General features: G+C 43.1%; 1 protein-coding gene across 3 annotated transcripts in view; it reads right to left on the bottom strand.

Annotated features, from left to right (window-relative positions):
- CELSR1 (cadherin EGF LAG seven-pass G-type receptor 1) overlaps nucleotides 1-17,860 on the bottom strand; it is a 155,105-nt gene that overhangs the window by 16,014 nt on the left and 121,231 nt on the right. For all 3 annotated transcript variants that reach the window (XM_081877753.1, XM_081877754.1, XM_081877755.1), the window contains exons 19-26: nucleotides 17,614-17,797; nucleotides 16,877-17,020; nucleotides 15,845-16,046; nucleotides 14,585-14,752; nucleotides 11,611-11,737; nucleotides 9,632-9,832; nucleotides 6,874-7,048; nucleotides 230-342 (exon numbers count right to left, since the gene is read on the bottom strand). In XM_081877753.1, the coding sequence (XP_081733879.1) occupies nucleotides 230-342; nucleotides 6,874-7,048; nucleotides 9,632-9,832; nucleotides 11,611-11,737; nucleotides 14,585-14,752; nucleotides 15,845-16,046; nucleotides 16,877-17,020; nucleotides 17,614-17,797 (1,314 nt within the window). The remainder of the gene's footprint in view (nucleotides 1-229; nucleotides 343-6,873; nucleotides 7,049-9,631; nucleotides 9,833-11,610; nucleotides 11,738-14,584; nucleotides 14,753-15,844; nucleotides 16,047-16,876; nucleotides 17,021-17,613; nucleotides 17,798-17,860) is intronic.

Genomic DNA, 17,860 nt, shown 5'->3' with positions numbered 1-17,860 from the left:
AAGGGATGCCAAGTTTTGATTGAAATTTGTAAGAACTGATGTTGCTATCAAGGCTTTTTTATAGTTTTAGGATTTGTTATTGGAGCCCATGTCTTTTGTACATTTGATTTGAATTTAGGAATGTATACGACAGATGAATTTTTAGGAATGTTCTACAGTCAGAGTGCTTGGCAGTAATAAATTCAGCTTGGACGCATTTCACGCTGTTGGCTGATCCTGCAATACTTACAACCACAACGATCACAATAGGTCCTGCAAAGCTCCAAATCAGGGTGTCGTGAACGGAGAGCCAGCAGAAATCTGGGTTCCCATAGCCCTGTGGATCCAGCCCCACTGCAAGACCTGTATCGAAACAAAAAAGTAGAAGGAATTTCTGATGTGGAATGCCCATCAAAATAGTTCACACTCGCAATCCATCCATATCACGAGTATTGGGTAACCATTGCCGGAGAGGTATGGTCTTTCCCTCTCAGAGCAGTTAATTTGGCAGAAATAGTCTGCTTCTCAAGACTGAATATTCATTTGTGGCATTTGCACCAAAGTGGCCAAACATCTGAATCCAATATTCGCTGGCAGTTTTATTTTCTGCACATTGCCTTAACATTTTACGAAATTAAAATAGACCCAATTCTTGCCCTTATATGTGCAGTTCACCTACTATGAAAATTAACAGGAATTATAGTATTTTTCTTACGTTTGGGGCTTGTTTTAGGGCTGCTCAGAATCATATACAATGCAATGCAATAAAATACACAAGTCCCAATGGGCTTTATCCACTGGAGGATTAAATACTTTTGTAATGTCTGAAAAGTGCCAGAGAGCCTTTCTACATTTTTAGAACTCAAAAACTGTGTGCTTCAAATAAATACAAAAATAACACAACTAAAAACACAGCAACCATGCCTGTTGGTATAGAGTATGGTTGAATGGCTTGGCTCCTGAACAAACCAGCTCCCAAACGCCGCAAACTCGGAAGTAAGTGTTCTGTTTTGCAAATGTTTTTCAGAAGCCGAACATCTGATCCGGCTTCCAATTGAGTGCAGGAAGCTCCTGCAGCCAATCAGAAGCCTTGCCTTGGTTTTTGAAAGGTTTCGGGAGTCGAACAGGCTCCGAGAACAGATTAAGTTTGACAACCAAGGTACCACTGTATTCATTTTATAGAATGAGGCACAATGCAGACAACTGGATAAGTATCAAATAACATGCATTTTCTAGAGTTTAGTTACTTTTCTCAAGGAATACATCTGCAGAGAAACAAACTTGGTGGAAAAATTAGCTTTTCAGCATCAAAACAACTCAGTATAGGCTTAGATCACGAATTGATGCAAGCAATTCCCACAGTTTGAAGCAGAAGGGAAACTTCAAACACATCCTGGAGAATATTCAAGAAAAATGTTTAGAGATGTTATGCTGCTAGAGTTAAAACTTTCCGATATTTTCTCCAGTCATTTATCTTTCTCTATCAGGACGGCTCAATATTTTCAGAATATTTGTGAGTGGAAATAATCCCTTTACCCTTCACTGCCTCAGTTTTTGCCAAGGGTACCCATTTTACTGAACACCTCAAGCTTGGGCAAAAAACATTAGACTATATAATTGTCAATAATTTAATTTGACTGCAGATTATGAGGCCCTTTCTGTTGCATGAGTTTTTGTATGTGCAAAGGATTGTAATTTTACTTGTCTGTCAGCTACCAATGGAGAACAATGCATTGTTTTCTAAGGAGCCTACTTCTGAACTTTTCAAGTCCTGACTTCCTGGGAAACCATGCATGACTCACAATAAGCTGTCAGCAAACCTTATCGTCTGCTTTGTTCTGCTACTGCTGATCATTTGCAACAAATGTTTGGCTTGCATTATTAATTATTGTGCAAACATACATAAGGAGTGGGACCAGTCAAACTGTAATTTATAGTTTTGCACTAGGAAAGCAGACAATACACACACACACACACACAGTTGAAAAGTTTATATTTTATAAAGCAAAAGCTGCTGACTGCTTTGGGCCAGTGGACACATTTTGAATTTTGAGGAACTGTTTGGGGCACCAGTCACAAAATGGCTCTATTTTGGGTGTGCAGTATTACACCAAATGGCTCCATTGGTATGTGGCATGACAACAAATGAGAAAGAGTACAGTTATTTCTCCTACTGCCCTGCTGCACAACCTCATGTTTAATACAGGAGTTCCTGTTGGTCCTGATTGTGGAAATAACACGATAATGATTCCCCCCCCCCCCGCGACTCGGCAGAGTCAAAGGGAATGTATGGTGCTATTACAATTTGTTGGAAAAGAATATATAAGGAAAACAATAAAAATTCACTTGGGGAAAAAAGATAATGATTTCCCCCCAAACAATGTTGCTGTTGCTGTCGAATAACAATAGGGGACATCGCCTGGTACTAGAAAAAGTACCGCCCCGCAGCCCCACCAGGGATGTGTGGCAGGACCTGCGAAGTGGTGGCAGGTTCTGGCGAGATCTTGCAGCACACAAAAGATATTGCAGCATCTCACCAAAAGCCACCACTACTGCTGCCTCTCCAAGTGGCTGCCTCAGCCTGCCTTGTGGGTGGGCCGGCCCTATTTATTGAACTTACATACCACCCTATACCCAGATGTCTCAGGACAGTTCACAGAAAAGATCAACATAAAAATCACAATATATTTTATCAAAATAAAAACAACAACCCCCCCCCCCAAAAAAGTCCACATTTTAAAAGGTATGTCAGTCAGATCAACCAAAGGCCTGGTTAAAAACGAACGTTTCTGCTGGGCGCCTAAAGGTGTATCATGAAGGCGCCAGGCGAACTTCCCTGGGGAGAGCATTCCATCAACAGGGAGCCACTACAGAGAAGGCCTGTTCTCGTGTTGCCACCCTCTGGACCTCTCGAGGAGAAGATATATGAAGGAGGGCCTCAGAAGATCTCAGGGTCCGGGTAGGTTCATATGGAAAGAGGCGGTCCTTGAGGTATTGCAGTCCTGAGCTGTTTAAGGCTTTATAGGTCAAAACCAGCACTTTGGATTGGGCCCTACAGAGCAGACACACCTGTACCTGCTTCTCACATGCACACAGACACTCCACATGTGAACAGCCACACGAAGATTTCTCCTCTCTATGCCATGCATACTTCCCCCTCCCTCAACCCCTCTTTTCTACAGGCCTTCCATACACACAGACCACACATACAGCTCTACCCCTCTCTGACCAAATTCACCCCTCCCTCTCTTTCACAGGCCACACATGCATAGAGACCACAGATACAGGCTCCCTTCCTCTTCACTCTCATACACACATGCACATACACACAGAAAAGGGCCACACATGCACCTCCCTCCTTCTCTGCCCTCCACAACCTGTCCCAGCATCCTTGAATGAACACCCACCACCCCACATACCTGTACATACAGAAAAGCGCCTCCATGGGTGAAGGAAGTACTTGCCATCAGCTCCAAGTGGCTGGTGAGCAACAAACAGCTGAGCAAATTGGACAATCCCTGCTGCTCCTTTCTTACCCCAGACAAAGAGCTCCTTCATGGGACTGAGGCAACTTCCGGCTGCCAGCTCCATATTTAGTTTAATGGATTAAATTGATCCATTTTAAAGGATATTCCACATTAATCAGGCAGGAATTGTTTTTTTTTTTTAAAGTATGACCTAAGCACATACAAAATCGGAGGTGGCAGTGAGCAGCTTAAAAGCATTCCGCTTCCCTCGCGTAGAAGGAAATGCCTTGTGTAAAATCTCGCTTGCTGTGCATACTCTTAAAAACAAAGATTGTTTTACTCTGGTTTTATTCACATTACAGCACAGTCCTATGCTCAGAAGAGTTCCACAGAATTTATTCCCAGATAGGTGTGCACAGGACTGCAGCTTTAACTAACTGATTAAAAGTCATGCAATTAATTGGCTACCATTTTAAAAACTGCACGACAGCTCTATCAGCTATATTTATTTGAGCCTGCGGTGCACCACTAAGGATTTTTTTTATTAATGATTGCTATTTCATTAGCAGAAAAATATAGAACAAGTAGAAACCCAGAAAGTTTAATTTAAATTGTTTTTGGCTTCAAACACTGCATACTTAGTCTTTCACACCCTGTTCTCCACTCCCCCCCCCCCAAATAAACCTTACGAGGAATACATCTCACAACTCACTAATGAGACCTTTTAAACAGGAGCACAGAGGCACAAGGTAGCTTTCTTTCAGCCCCAAGCACTGAAAATCCCTGGATGCTGAACAGAACAAAGTAAAAAAAAGCCAGTGTTCCACATAGTCCAGCATCCTCTCACAGTGGCTAACCAGATGCACAAGAAACAGGTTTTCTTCTGCAGTGCTCTCCTCACCACGGAACATAATTTTGGTGGAAGTTGGGCAAACTCTGGCTCTTCTTTCTTTTAAATGAGCTTTAAAGACACCTTATTTTTTTTTAAAAAAAAGGGGGGGAAGGGGTTTGGACACAAAAATGTCATACAGGATGCTGGGTTAGAATAATCATGCTATTTGTCCAGTGCTGGTTTTTCTTTTTGTTATTGTTGAATGTAAATGTTTTTTTTTTAATTGTTTTACAACATTTTACTGATTGTTTATTTGATGCATTGTATTAAGTATCAACAGCTATGCAAGGTGATGGTCCTTAAAATGCAGCAAAGAAATCTTCTAAGTAAAGAAAATTAAAATATGCATAACTTAAAAATATGGTGAGGTAGGTAGCAACCAAGGAGAGGGTGGGTTTTTTTTGTTTTTGTTTTTTTGGTGTAGTGGAAACTCAGCTAAGGAGAACAGCTTCCTTGCAGAGAGGCTTGCTTGGTGCCTCTTCTGTGGCCTTTTGGCACCAAATAGAGACCTTTTCATTCATCCAGTCTTTTAAACTGTTTGAAACCAGGGCTGCAAGTGATTTATGCTGTCTCTGTTGTACGGAAGCTTCTGTCTTCTTTTGTTGTTGAATTGTTGGTTTTAATTGTTATACATTGCACCTCTAATGTTGTTTGTTATAAGACACCGGGGGAATATTTACTGATGGGTGGCAATACAGATGTAATTAAATAGTAAACAAAATAATAAATAATCGTCTGCAGGGTCACATTTTCTGTGCGCCTGAGGGAATATTTCTACCAGCGTAAGTGAAATCTAGAGCATGTCCGCCTCTTTCTCTTCTCAGAATATGAAAAACACTGCAAGCAACCAAGTAATTATAATAAAGTGAATGAAGTTATTCCTGAGGTATGTGTGCGATTCTTGTTCCAACTTGAATGCAGTTATGTTTTAAGTCCCTTTATCTGCACAGAAGTTACTTTAAGTAGGGCAAGAGGCACTCAGTACAAATGTGTGTCTCGTCTTCATTTTGTGCCTGGAACTGCTCCTAATATCTAAAGCAGTGGTTTTCAACTAACGCTGGCCTCTGTCCCTCTTTCCTTCCTTCCCTTCCTCTGATGCCCTCCTGTATCTCTGCCTCCCAAAGGCTTGCACAGCTGTTTGTTGCAGCAGCCCTGGCTACAAGCTCCGCAGGCGAATGGTGACTCTGGGGCTGGCCAGGGGATGCTGGTTGCTGAGAGCTATGGCGGCCTCAGAGTAAGCAGGAGAGGGACCCCAGTCAGTCCTTGCTGTTGGGAATGAACAGACAAGTGGGAGGCCGGGCAGGCAAGCAGGCAGGTACTGCGCTGGCCTTTCTTGTGCTTGCTGTGTGCAAGGCCTGCCTGGGAGCTGAGTGCCCAGTGCCAAAGGGGAGCCTTTCTGCCATGAGGGGCTGGCAGCACCCGCTGCTGCCTCCCAAGGTAAGGTGCTGGCCTCACATTCACCTTTGGCCAGTCTCTGTTTGGCCACTAAGGCTGGAAGCATCCTCTTCCCAGGCCCCTGTGGTGTGGTGTGAGGAGGCACCTCTCTTTGGGACAGGAGGGGGAGTAGCTCAGAGACCAGAGGCAGCAGTAGCGGCTGCCCAGAGAACTCGCAAGAGGGGAAATGAGAAGAGGCCGAAGGAACACTCCACAAGGGAGGGTGTTCCAAAAAGGGTGAGAGGTTGCTAGCTTTACAGGCAAGGGGCAACATAACTGGACTCCTAAGCCCCACAGGGGTGCCACAAAAAGAATATAGTTGGTCAAGGGAGCCGTGGACTTAAAAAGGTTGAAAACCTCTGATCTAAAGGCACCACTGATAAGTATAATCCTAAGGATGCAACTACTTCTTGAATTAGGCCCAGCACGAGGAAAGGGGAGTGATTATAGGGCCTATATCCATTGATTTAAAAACAGTGTCTCTCCAGAGGGAACTGGAAGTCCGTATGGAAGTGTTTCAGATATGGGGCATTATTGAACAGTTCAAAGTAAAGGTAAAGGGACCCCTGACCATTAGATCCAGTTGTGGCCGACTCTGGGGTTGCGGTGCTCATCTCGCTTTATTGACTGAGGGAGCCGGCGTACAGCTTCCAGGTCATGTGGCCAGCATGACTAAGCCCGCTTCTGGCGAACCAGAGCAGCGCATGGAAACGCTGTTAACCTGGAGCGGTACCTATTTATCTACTTGCACTTTGACGTGCTTTCGAACTGCTAGGTTGGCAGGAGCAAGGACCGAGCAACGGGAGCTCACCCCATCGAGGGGATTCGAACCGCCAACCTTCCGATCGGCAAGTCCTAGGCTCTGTGGCTTAACCCACAGCGCTACCCGCGTCCCGAAAAGTTCAAAAGCCAGAGCTAAATAGCAAAACTTAAAATGTCAGGCATCTCAAGTAGAGAACATGCAGCGATGTCACCAGGTTCCCATGACTCTTTGAAAGGAAGCCATGACAACCATACTGATAGAAGACAGTTGTAAGTTTGTAGTGTAGATATCTCCCCACCATATTAAGTTTTCCTCCTTCATCATCTAATTTTTCTTACCTGTTATAATGGCAGGAATCCCCCAGCCCATGACGTAGTAGAACCTCATGTGTCCAAAGTTGATGTTTCTCACTTCCGTCAGCATCCGGTAAATGTGAAGCTGTTCGACGAACATCCAAGCGAAGGTGCTCATGTAGAAGTAGTGCAAAAGAATGGCTATCACCGTGCACACAAACTAGAGAAAGAAAGAGGCCATGAAATTAGAAAGGCCTCTGCTGAGCCACAAAATAATCTGGCACATGAGATGGACTTCCATTAGACATAAACAAGTATCTAAACTTAGAGGTAGCCTTTAGCAATCACAACTTCCCTAATTACAGAAAGTTTATCCTAATGTAGTAGTGCTCTTTTAGAAATACTTGCACGACATCTGCCTTGCCAAGATGAATGCAGCCTCCTAGCCATGTACAGTTGCAATCGAACTGTAATCGAACCCCATTGCAAATCAGGTTTATTATCAAAATTTACAGACCTCCAGCTGTTTGCAATGAGCAAATCAAACGAAAGCAATTGAAATAGATTAACATGAATGGATGCTTCAAGTGGTTCCCCCAAATTCAGCTGAAATTGCAATTTAGCGCTTTGTTCAAGCCTAGAGAAACTGCAGCTAGCCTAAAGGGTGGTTTACTACATAGGTGGGGAACCTGTGGGCCTCCAGATTCCAACTCCCCATCAGCCCCAGAAAGCATACGGATAATAGGAGTTGTAGTCCAGAAACATCTGGAGGGACACACGCTCACTTCCCTTAGTTAAGATCAATGACAGTTTAGGGTTTGGATGTAACTCAAAGCTGATTAATCAGAAAATGGAAGCTGAAGCTTCTGATCTCCTCCGTGCAGCCATAATGGAGGAGTTGGTGGTAATATACCAGATCAAGACACCTAGGTTCATCCCTGTAACAATAAAGCCTAGTTTATCATTCCATCTGAACGCAGTCACCATCTCTTACACTGGACTACTGGGGAAGGGTGAGTAGACTGGCACTTGGCTGCCTCCTCTAATCAAGGCATTCGCAAAGGAGTCGGTGAGGAACCGAACCTCCCCTGGCAGCCCTACAGACCTGCCTCACACTTTGAGAACTATGGTTTTAGTTGCTCTGGCTAGTTCTTTAAACAAAACTAAAAATATGCCCCACAAAATGAAAAAAAAATTTTTACTGCTCTAAACCTGTGTGTGTGTGTGTGTGTGTGTGTGTGTGTGTTGGCTTCTAAAAATATTAGTTTTGTACAGGTCACCATGATGAAAACTATTATTTCAGGTATGCAACAAAGAAAATATATCATTTTTTTCCCCCACCAATCATCCACGGATGATTGAAACCTCTCCCTGCCATGTTACTGTTGCTTTACAGAAACTTGTAAAAGCTAAACCAAATGACGAGGAATTCCATTTCATGTGTGCTCCCACATTCTTTGACTTTTCATGCTCATCCGCGTGTGACTCCTTGGACAATTCTTATTCCACAAGGAAGGATTAATAGTTGCCTGAAACACAGTCACTGCTTCAAGGAGTGGCCCTTTACTGTGCAATACGTAGCTTGCTAAAGAAAATACCTTAACAAATGGTTTAAGGAACAGAAACAGGTAGTAGTATATTGTTAACTGAGGTAAAAGAGGGGCAGAAGACTGCTGTTCTCATGCTAACATAAAGGAAATTGGTTTCTGGAAATTCTATCAAACAGAAATACGGGTTTATAAAACACAAACAGGCCCTTTGAAGTGACTTGTTGAAAACGAAGGATGGGCACAATAATTTTTAAAGAACCACCCGCAAGAAAGATGATGCAGCACTTACAGCTACGGTGAAGATTGAAATCCTAAACACAAACTAATTTCCCCTGTATTAGTAATAGAGCCTTCAACCTCTGAGACCTCCTGCTGACAGAGCAACAGACCGCCAGGCACCAGAGATATTAGGTCAGGGGTAGGCAACCTAAGGCCCAATCGCCTTCTAAATGCGGCCCTTGGACGGTCCGGGAATCAGCATGTTTTTACATGAGTAGAATGTGTGCTTTTATTTAAAATGCATCTCTGGGTTATTTGTGGGGCATAGGAATTCGTTCATTCCCCCCCCCCCCAAATATAGTCTGGCCCACCACATGGTCTGAGGGACGGTGGACCGGCCCACGGCTGAAAAAGGTTGCTGGCCCTTGTATTAGGTGGAAATAAGATGGCAGCCACTGTGCCTGGTACTTCTTTCAACTCTGAAAGATGAAGAAGAAATAGTGCCAGCACCATTATTTCCCCAAAGCGCAAACACAGCTTTATTCTCCCTTTTCTTTTAAGGGCCTAGCGCTGAGAGGAGCAGCTATAACAGCCTGTCCCTGCTGCTTATTCCTGCCAACGCTCACCCCAAACCGCTGGCAAACTTACTGGGGGTCCTGATGGGATGATGCTTTGGGGTGGGGTGGGGTGAGACCTATCAAACCTGGCACGGGGCCTGGTAACAGGTACGGGACTTTTTTCCCAGTAAGCGTGCAGAGGACTGGAGCCATGAGCAACGCAGTCTTGCGCCCTCTTAACAATCTGTTAGCAGTTCTGTGTCTGCCTACGTTTGTCACAGGAACAGGGTAGGGTTCCTGCTTAAAGCCAAACCATCTGCCAGGGTTCTGCTTGTCCCAAACGGTGCTAAATTGAATGTGGGTTGGGGCCAGCACAGCCTCAGCACCAAGCATTGCTTCTGTGTTCTGTTTCGTTTGGTGCCCGGTTAAAAGCTAGCAGGAGCCTGTCATGCGAAAGGCACTGAAATTAACTCTTACCGGATTTTCTGTCTGGTTGATTCCTATCAGGAAGACTAACTCTGAGAAGAAGAGGGCAGCCACCAGGTTTTTGTGGATACTGTGCAGGTTGGAGCGCAGGGTTCGGATGAGCACAAGGAGGACAAAGGTGAGCAGCAAAGCTACCAGTGAGATGGAGACCGTTGTGTAAGTGATAATCTTCAGGGGAAGTGCCTCGCCGTTCTGTGGAGTTAAGAAGAACCATTTTTGCTACATGCCCTTTCTATGTGCTATATATAAAAAATGTTACTTAATTTCACATACACCCAATCACATAGTGTAAGGAAGTAGGAACTGTAGTGACTCCAAAGAGTGATAAAAATGTCAGGTACCTTCAACTCACTTGATGGTTTTTCTTAATAATAAAAAGAAAACCACAATTAAATTGGTTTCAAACCACCAAGTAAGTTTTTGCTATTTTTTCCTTCCAAATTTATAGCTTCCTGAGGCACAGTGGAACCTCGGTTGTCAAACAAAATCTGTTCCGGAAGACAGTTTGACTTCCAAAACGTTCAACAACTGAGGTGCAAAGGGCTGTTGGCAAATTCAATTGAGAAAATTGAAAAACATGCAGCGGAAGCCGTTTGACTTCCAAGGCATGTTTGAAAACGGAAGCATTTACTTCCAGGATTTTGGCATTCGGGTTCTGAAACGTTAGTCAATGGAGACGTTCAAGAACAGAGGTTCAACTTTATATCTGGACCAATAGGAAAGAGCATCCTCTAAATTAGTAAACTCAAGTAAACCTTTTGTGAGCCTTTATGAAGATACAATCTTTCAAGAGGCAGGGGTAATTCCATGCACTGAATACTATGCTATTTATAGGTAGAGTGCAGATTCACTCAGCTACAGCTAACCTTGCCTATAATCAGATTTTTGTGTAGAATCTGTGGCCTGAAATATGAGACTTTCAGGCTTACTTATTTCAATGTTTCTAGCCCTCATAGTTTTGGAGATAAGAACGCAATTTTGCCTTGCCGGAACATGATCAGCAATTGGCTCTTACAGTCACTTACAGAAAGCTACAGAGCAGTGTGTGCATATAAACATAAGTGTATATAAACTGGCCTGCAGAGACCTGAGCAACCATCTTGGCTATGAAGGCAATAAGCAGGGCTTATTGCCAGGGATCCGTAGTAAGGAATGGCCTATATTCGCACCACCCTGCAGCTTACTGTCTTCTCCTTGATCATGGGTTAGCGGCAGGGCAATGTCATTCTTCTCTGCATTTGGAAACATGTGGGTAACTTCCGAAGCAGCTCTCAATTCTGACAAGTTGATTATTCAGCCAGGTGCAGGGCCTGTGACTTCCCTCCACCAAGATATCCAAGGACTTAAAATGGGTAAGCATGGACTGAAGTGCAGGGTAATGGTGCCCAGGCACAACTCTGCTTATATTTGGGAAGCCAAGGTTTCCTGCCCAGTTTTTATGGCTGTCTATTCAATGGCCATTTTCATCCAGTTGGTTGTATCGGAAAAGAATCATGTCAGCTCCCAGAAGGTATGCTGCGGAGCCTCCTCATCTGTAAAATGGGAGTCACAGCAGTTCCCCTCTCAAGCTTAGGGTGAATTAAAGCTGCAGAGCAACTTGGAAATTGGAAGGGTGAAAAACTGATATTAAGGGGTGAAAATTCCGGGTACTAGTTCTGTATATAATTAGCCATCCTGCCGCCTTGTATGGGCCTTCAGGGAACGTGATGGAGATGAACACATTCAACAGGAATGTGGTGGTGATGTAACTTGTTTCAGAGAAATCTACAGTGTAAGATGGTAGCAAGCAAAATAAATTAGTAAAAACAAGCAAACTAACTGTAACAGGAATCGGTGTCAAGGCACGCCGTTCTGATAAACTGGTGATTTGCCTTTCAAGATAAACACAAAACACTGATGGAGGTCTAATCAAACCTGCTTAATTTCATAACTTTAGCAAACCATAAAAATACCCACGAAACTGCACTTACTTCACGTTTTGAAATATCCATTAGGACAGCAAAACTGGTCATATGGTTGCACTGGCAAACAATTCGGCTCTGGCTTCTAGAGAACAGCTCACATCCCTTTGAGGACCAGCCCCCAGTTTCTCCAATTCTAATCAATGGGAAATGAAGCAAAAAAACCAAGATCCAATGACATTTGTATGACTGGCTGACAGATGGAACTATTTCAATGACGAATTGCTATTTTCCTTAAATAGCCGCCTCTCCTTCACTCACCGACTATTAAGTAGCAATGCATCTGTTCTGCCAATTTCCATGTACAGAACTTTGTGAGAAAATACAGACAGGAATACAGTGGTGCCCCGCAAGACGAATGCCTCGCAAGACGAAAAACCCACTAGATGAAAGGGTTTTCCGTTTTGGAGGCGCTTCGCAAAACAAATTTCCCTATGGGCTTGCTTTGCAAGACGAAATGTCTTGCGAGTTTTTCCGACTCCCCCCCCTTTCCCCCTTTTTCTAAGCCACTTATCCGCTTATCTGCTTATCCGCTAAGCTGATAAGCTGCTAAAAGCCGCTAAAAGCAGCTAAACCGCTAATAGCGCTAATCCGTCAATGGGCTTGCTTCGCAAGACGAAAAAACCGCTAGACGAAGAGAATCGCGGAACGGATTCTTTTAGTCTTGCGAGGCACCACTGTAACCTGAATAAATTTGGTGCTCTCCATGTCTTCCAAAGAAGGGCAGCCATGTGTTCTACCATGACAGCTCCATAAGGCAAAAACAGGTAGTAGTAGCAGCAGCAGCAGCAGCAGTAAATAATAATAATGATTTATTATGTATACCTTGCCCATGTGACTGGGTTGCCCCTGCCACTCTGGATAGTTAGGGAAGCACAAGAAGCAGATGCTTAAAATAGCAAGATTGCTGCTTCTTTAAACCTTGCCTCAACATGATAAATGTCCAAATTATATGCAGGTAGCCTAAATAAACTACGTAACCCATTCTTACTACTTTATTAGGCTTAGCTGTCTCTTTGATCTTCAAATAGTATTGAATCTTCTCTTGGTTAACACACTGCAGTAAAACTCATTATTATATGTCTTTTTCTTTATTTGATATGTGTATATTTTTATGCTCTTCTATTGATTGCATAAGTGTATAGCTAGTGAAAGAGCCTGCGTTTCCCATGCTTTCAATATGCCATTTTGATGTATGGCATATTTTTTTGCAGAGGCGGTAATAGTTGTAATCTTAGCATACAGGAATGAAGGGCATGATCCAGAGAAAAGTGGGCACTTTAGGTCTCACTGACTGCACCTGGAGAGCAAAGCATGTGCTCAAATTTCTTCTGTTGAAATTATCAATTTCCTACCGAACTTAATAGCCCTCTTATCAAATGTATAGTTGCTGCTGCTCTTGTTCCCAGGCTGGTAAGAGACTGTCTAAAGTCAAGATCAGAAACTGATTGAATCAAAACTAAATTTGGCCCCAGAAGAAGTGCCACTTAGCTGCCAAATTTGTCCATCAAGTAGAGAACTGGAGGGCTGTGATGGGAACTGTGTTTCTGGTAACAGACCTGCCAGCACACAACTGAGAGAGATGTGAGTTGGCGCCTTGATTCTCCATCCTTTACTTCAAACTCAAAGTGGGCTTCCAAGAAAACTAACTGCTCACCAGGAGTCTAAAATTTACACCCATGTGAGCTGCAGAGCACTGGCACTGCAGGCAGAAGGCTCAGGTTCCGTCTCTGGCATCTGGAAGGAGCACTGGGAATGTCCCCGGTCTGAAACCCTGCAGAGCTGCTACCAGTCAGTGGAGACAATACTGATGGACCTTGATGGACCCAGTATAAGGCAGCTTCCTATGATCCTGTCACAGTTAGCAAAGATGTAGGTGACATATGACTCCCCCTTAGATGTAAAAATATATGGATAGGAAACCTTAGCTGCACACAACATATTACTCGGCTTATAGCCAAATCAAGAGATATTTAAAAATGGTCTTAGGTATGAGCCCCATGATTTTCATCACCACTACAGCAAGCAGGGGACCACGGCCCCGTTCCCTCCAGAGCTGTGATCCCAATGGTATTCGCCTGTCTTCCAGGTGCAATTAGCAATGGAAAAAAGCTGCCATTGGCACCAATTGGATTGCAAATTGCAGGGCCGGGAGCAGATTTCCATTGGGACGGTGGCTGGAGAGAGAGAGAGAGGGAAGTTCCCTGCATGCTGCGGTCAGCATGGAAATCACAAACATACCCCTTACATTTTTAAAGCCCCTGGTTTGTCTACAAGTCATGCAGTTAAAATTACACATAGGCAGTCCCTTGCTGACATCGGAGCTCCAGCAGAACAACCCTCTGCTGGGCCGCGTGAGCACAACATATATCGCAGATATAGGTATTTTATGCAAACTCCCCCCCCCTTTTTTTTTCTTGCAAGGAAATCCTTAGAATAAACTACAATCCCACCCATAATATGGATTTGGAAGATGAAATATAGAGAGGTCAGAGGTCTCACAGAATCCACTTCATTTCCGCCCACAGGCATGTATTTTTGAGCTTTTTTCATTACAACCAATGAAGATAACTAATGAGAGCAACAGCAAGTTACTGATAAAGACTTGCAGGACTGCCTTTGGGCCAACTTGCATCTTCTCCACTTGGACAGTGTGTGTGCTGTCTCTTCGTGTGCTCCCTTTAGACTCACATGATACTTGTTACAAGGCGAGACACACATTTCTTCCTAATAAGCAGCCTGCCTTTATTTTAGCCTGTCTGGACCTTGAGCAGAAATGTAATGGGGCATGAAAAACCTCCCCTCTCTCTCAGGACCAGGGCTAAACACTGCTCTAAGATTTACCCTTCCTGATAGAAAGTGGCAGCACGCAAGATTATCACTGACTCCTTTCTCAGACTAGCTGTATGAAGAAGACCCATTAACGTTAACATGTCCACATGCAATAGCAAATTTCCAAAATAATACAGATTGTGAAACATACGCAGTTGAGTGGTTCCAGAACACACAGACCGGTTTTGTTCTCTCCTCTGTTTCCAGCAATGCATGATCAATCATAATGGGGCTGTCCAGAAAATTTGGTAAAGATTCCCCATCTCTGTAAATTATTGCACTGGTTATTGGGGTGTTTATGATGGGACGATTGGGTAATCTGGAAAAAAAAACAACCAGGGAAAAAACATACCATTACAGATGTGAAAACAAAGCTATGGTATTTTGCCCAGTTTCAGATCAGAGCTCTCCACTGAATTTAGATGGGTGTCGGGAAAAAGTCTGAAGGGGTAGTTTAAATGTGTAAAGGTAAAAGGTAAAGGACCCCTGGTTGGTTAAGTCCAGTCAAAAGCGACTATGGGGTTGTGGCGCTCATCTCACTTTCAAGCCAAGGGATCTTGTGTTTGTCCACAGACAGCTTTCCAGTTCATGTGGCCAGCAGGACTAAACCACTTCTGGCGCAACGGGACACCGTGACAGAAACCAGAGTGCACAGAAACGCTATTTACCTATCTGCCATAGCGGCACCTATTTATCTACTTGCACTGGCATGTTTTTGAACTGCTAGGTTGGCAGGAGCTGGGACTGAGCAATGGGAGCTCACCCCATAGTGGGGATTCAAACTGCCAACCTTCTGATCGGCAAGCCCAAGAGGCTCAGTGCTTCAGACCACAGTGCCACCCACTGTGCATGTTTATCACATGTATGCTTATCATGTGATGACTGCAAGAATCAAGTGACAGCTTATGCATGTTACTGAGCCGTCATAAATCAGAAACCGCAGATAGAACAATAGCCCGACATAACCTTAAACACAATATTTTTAAATGGAGTCAGGTCATATATTCTACTGCGAGACAATGAGTCATTAGAAATCAGGTGATGTACAAGCATGTGTGAAACTACCCTAAGAAATCTAACAGCTTCTTACCAAAATGATATCTCTTTTAACACAAATTAATTAGATTATAATTTAGAACAACAGAGGCAGCCTTGTGGATGAATAGAGTTATGGTCAATATTGGTCCCACTGAGAGTAAACCCCCTAAAATAATGGCCAGGAATAACTTAAGTCTATTAATTTCAGTGGGTCTACTCTGAGAATTAACTTTGTTAGCTACAACCAGTACGTTTTGAAGACATATAGTATTAAAATCGCAACACATGATTGCTCTCAGGTAGCAAGACCTTCCCATTCCAGAATACAATAGACAAATGCTACCCAAAGCAAATGCATGAAGCTCAGTTTTACCTCAGGCTCCTTCGGTCAGGATCATAGCTTTCAGGCAGAAACTGCCCCAGGGTTCGATATACAATCACGATAGCAACCGCATGCTGCGCAGTGTCCTCTGGATGCCGACGTTTTCTTTTTGCAAGCACATTTTTGTTCTTCAAAAGCTCATCTTCTATTTTAGAAGGCAACCTAAGGTTTGAAGGCTTCATCGTAGGAATGGCTGAAGATAAAATCAATGCCAAATTTTACTATCATCCAATGCTGGGGTTATGCTTTAAAGACCTATTTCTGAGCTTGCTAAATATGAAGTGATTTTAAAAGGACCCATTTATTTTTGCCTTATGGATATTGTAATTTACATAAAAACAAAACATGACTGGATTTTTTTTTCTCCTCTTCAGTTTTTCATATCAAGAAGATGGCCTTATGCTGAGCCAAACCTGGGATGAGTTGGTACAAATGGACATGGTGGTACTCAGTTAATGGACAGGCAGGGGAAAACTGCTTCTTCTGTTTGTTGAATGAACATTACCCATTCTCCAACCCCATATTGGGTTGTATCCAGACCTAGTCATGTTTGAAGTAGATACATTGGCTAGCTTAAATCCTATTTACTTCACTGGGCCTCTCCTTGGGGAGGATTTTTGTTGTGAGGTGTTGTTTTGTTTTGTTCTTGTTTTTTATTATGTGTGTTTTGTTTTACTTATTTATTATTATTTATTTGATTTATATACTGCCCTTCATCGTAAGATCTCAGGGCAGTTCACAAAGTAAAATACAGGATAAAAACATAAAAGTAAGTAAAACCAAACAGCAAAACAACCCCCCTCCTTCCCACAGACACATTTAAAAGGCTGCATTTTTTCCTTGTGAACTGTCCTGAGATCTATGGATGAAGGGCTGTATACAAAGTTAACAACAACAACAACAACAACAACAACAACAACAACAACAACAACAACAACAACTGGATCCAACTGCCTTTGTCTCATAGCTGATCTGAGAATTCACATTACAGGTTTCCAAATGCCTGTAGAATAAGAATCCTACCTTTTCTATCGGAAGCTCTGAACAAAGTATCAGGAAACAAAACAGACGATTCCAAATCTCTAGGATAATCTTCTTTAATCGCATCAAACTGTGGTACTTTAGCTCCCGTAAAATTAGACTTTTCAAAGATGTCAACAGCAATAACTAAACAGATAAAAAGAGCTTGCCGTAACACATATTTCTGCCACATACAAGTCAAACATCCAGTGGTGTTTTAGTAAATGTGAGGCTTTGCTTTGTAAACTACATGGATGTTGAGAAGAAATCTGGATCTATTATTGTACATCATTCACACAATCTTAATAATATAAGCCTTGGCATTAAGATAAATGACTAAGGCTGCAGTGCCTTATTCTATGCTAGTCCTACTCAGAGTAAACCCATTAGTTAATATACATTTACTTCACTGGCTCTACTCTAAGTAGAACTTAGTTGAATGCAACCCACTGAATTCAATGGGAGGAATTCAATCATCATCATCATCATCATCATCATACCCTGTCCATCTGGGCGGCTTACAGTGTTGCCTTCAAGGAGATTGCTCTGCTAGTGCAAGCATTTCTGTTTGCCTGATGGAACAATCTACCACTCACATTGTTCTGGGGGTTCTGCTGACCTCCCCAGACCCAAAGCCTTTTTAAAAATTAATTAATCTAGCCAATGAATCAAATAAACATTGCAGGCCTAGGCCTGAAGCATTAGGAAGTCATATCTGATCAAGAACAACAGCTACTTACTCATGTTTGTGGTAACAGTTATGAAAGGTTTCATGTAGGTTTTTTTCATGTTCTTGGCTACGTTACTGAAATATTCCTCATAGTGTTTCAGCAAGTGTGCTGCGCCCCCCTCTGTCCTCTGGATGTGTTCCCAGTGCTCTTTGGCACGAGGGTCCAGTAGAGCACTACCTGCTTTTATGATGTTCTAGGAGAAAGAAAGGGGGAAATGCTAGACACAAAATGGAAGAACAATACTTCCTGTCCCCCC

This window comes from Podarcis erhardii, assembly GCF_964252035.2.
Source record: "Podarcis erhardii genome assembly, chromosome: 10".
Lineage (NCBI taxonomy): Eukaryota > Metazoa > Chordata > Lepidosauria > Squamata > Lacertidae > Podarcis > Podarcis erhardii.
The sequence above is the reverse complement of the archived record's forward strand: the minus strand, read 5'-3'. Positions and strand labels throughout refer to the sequence as shown.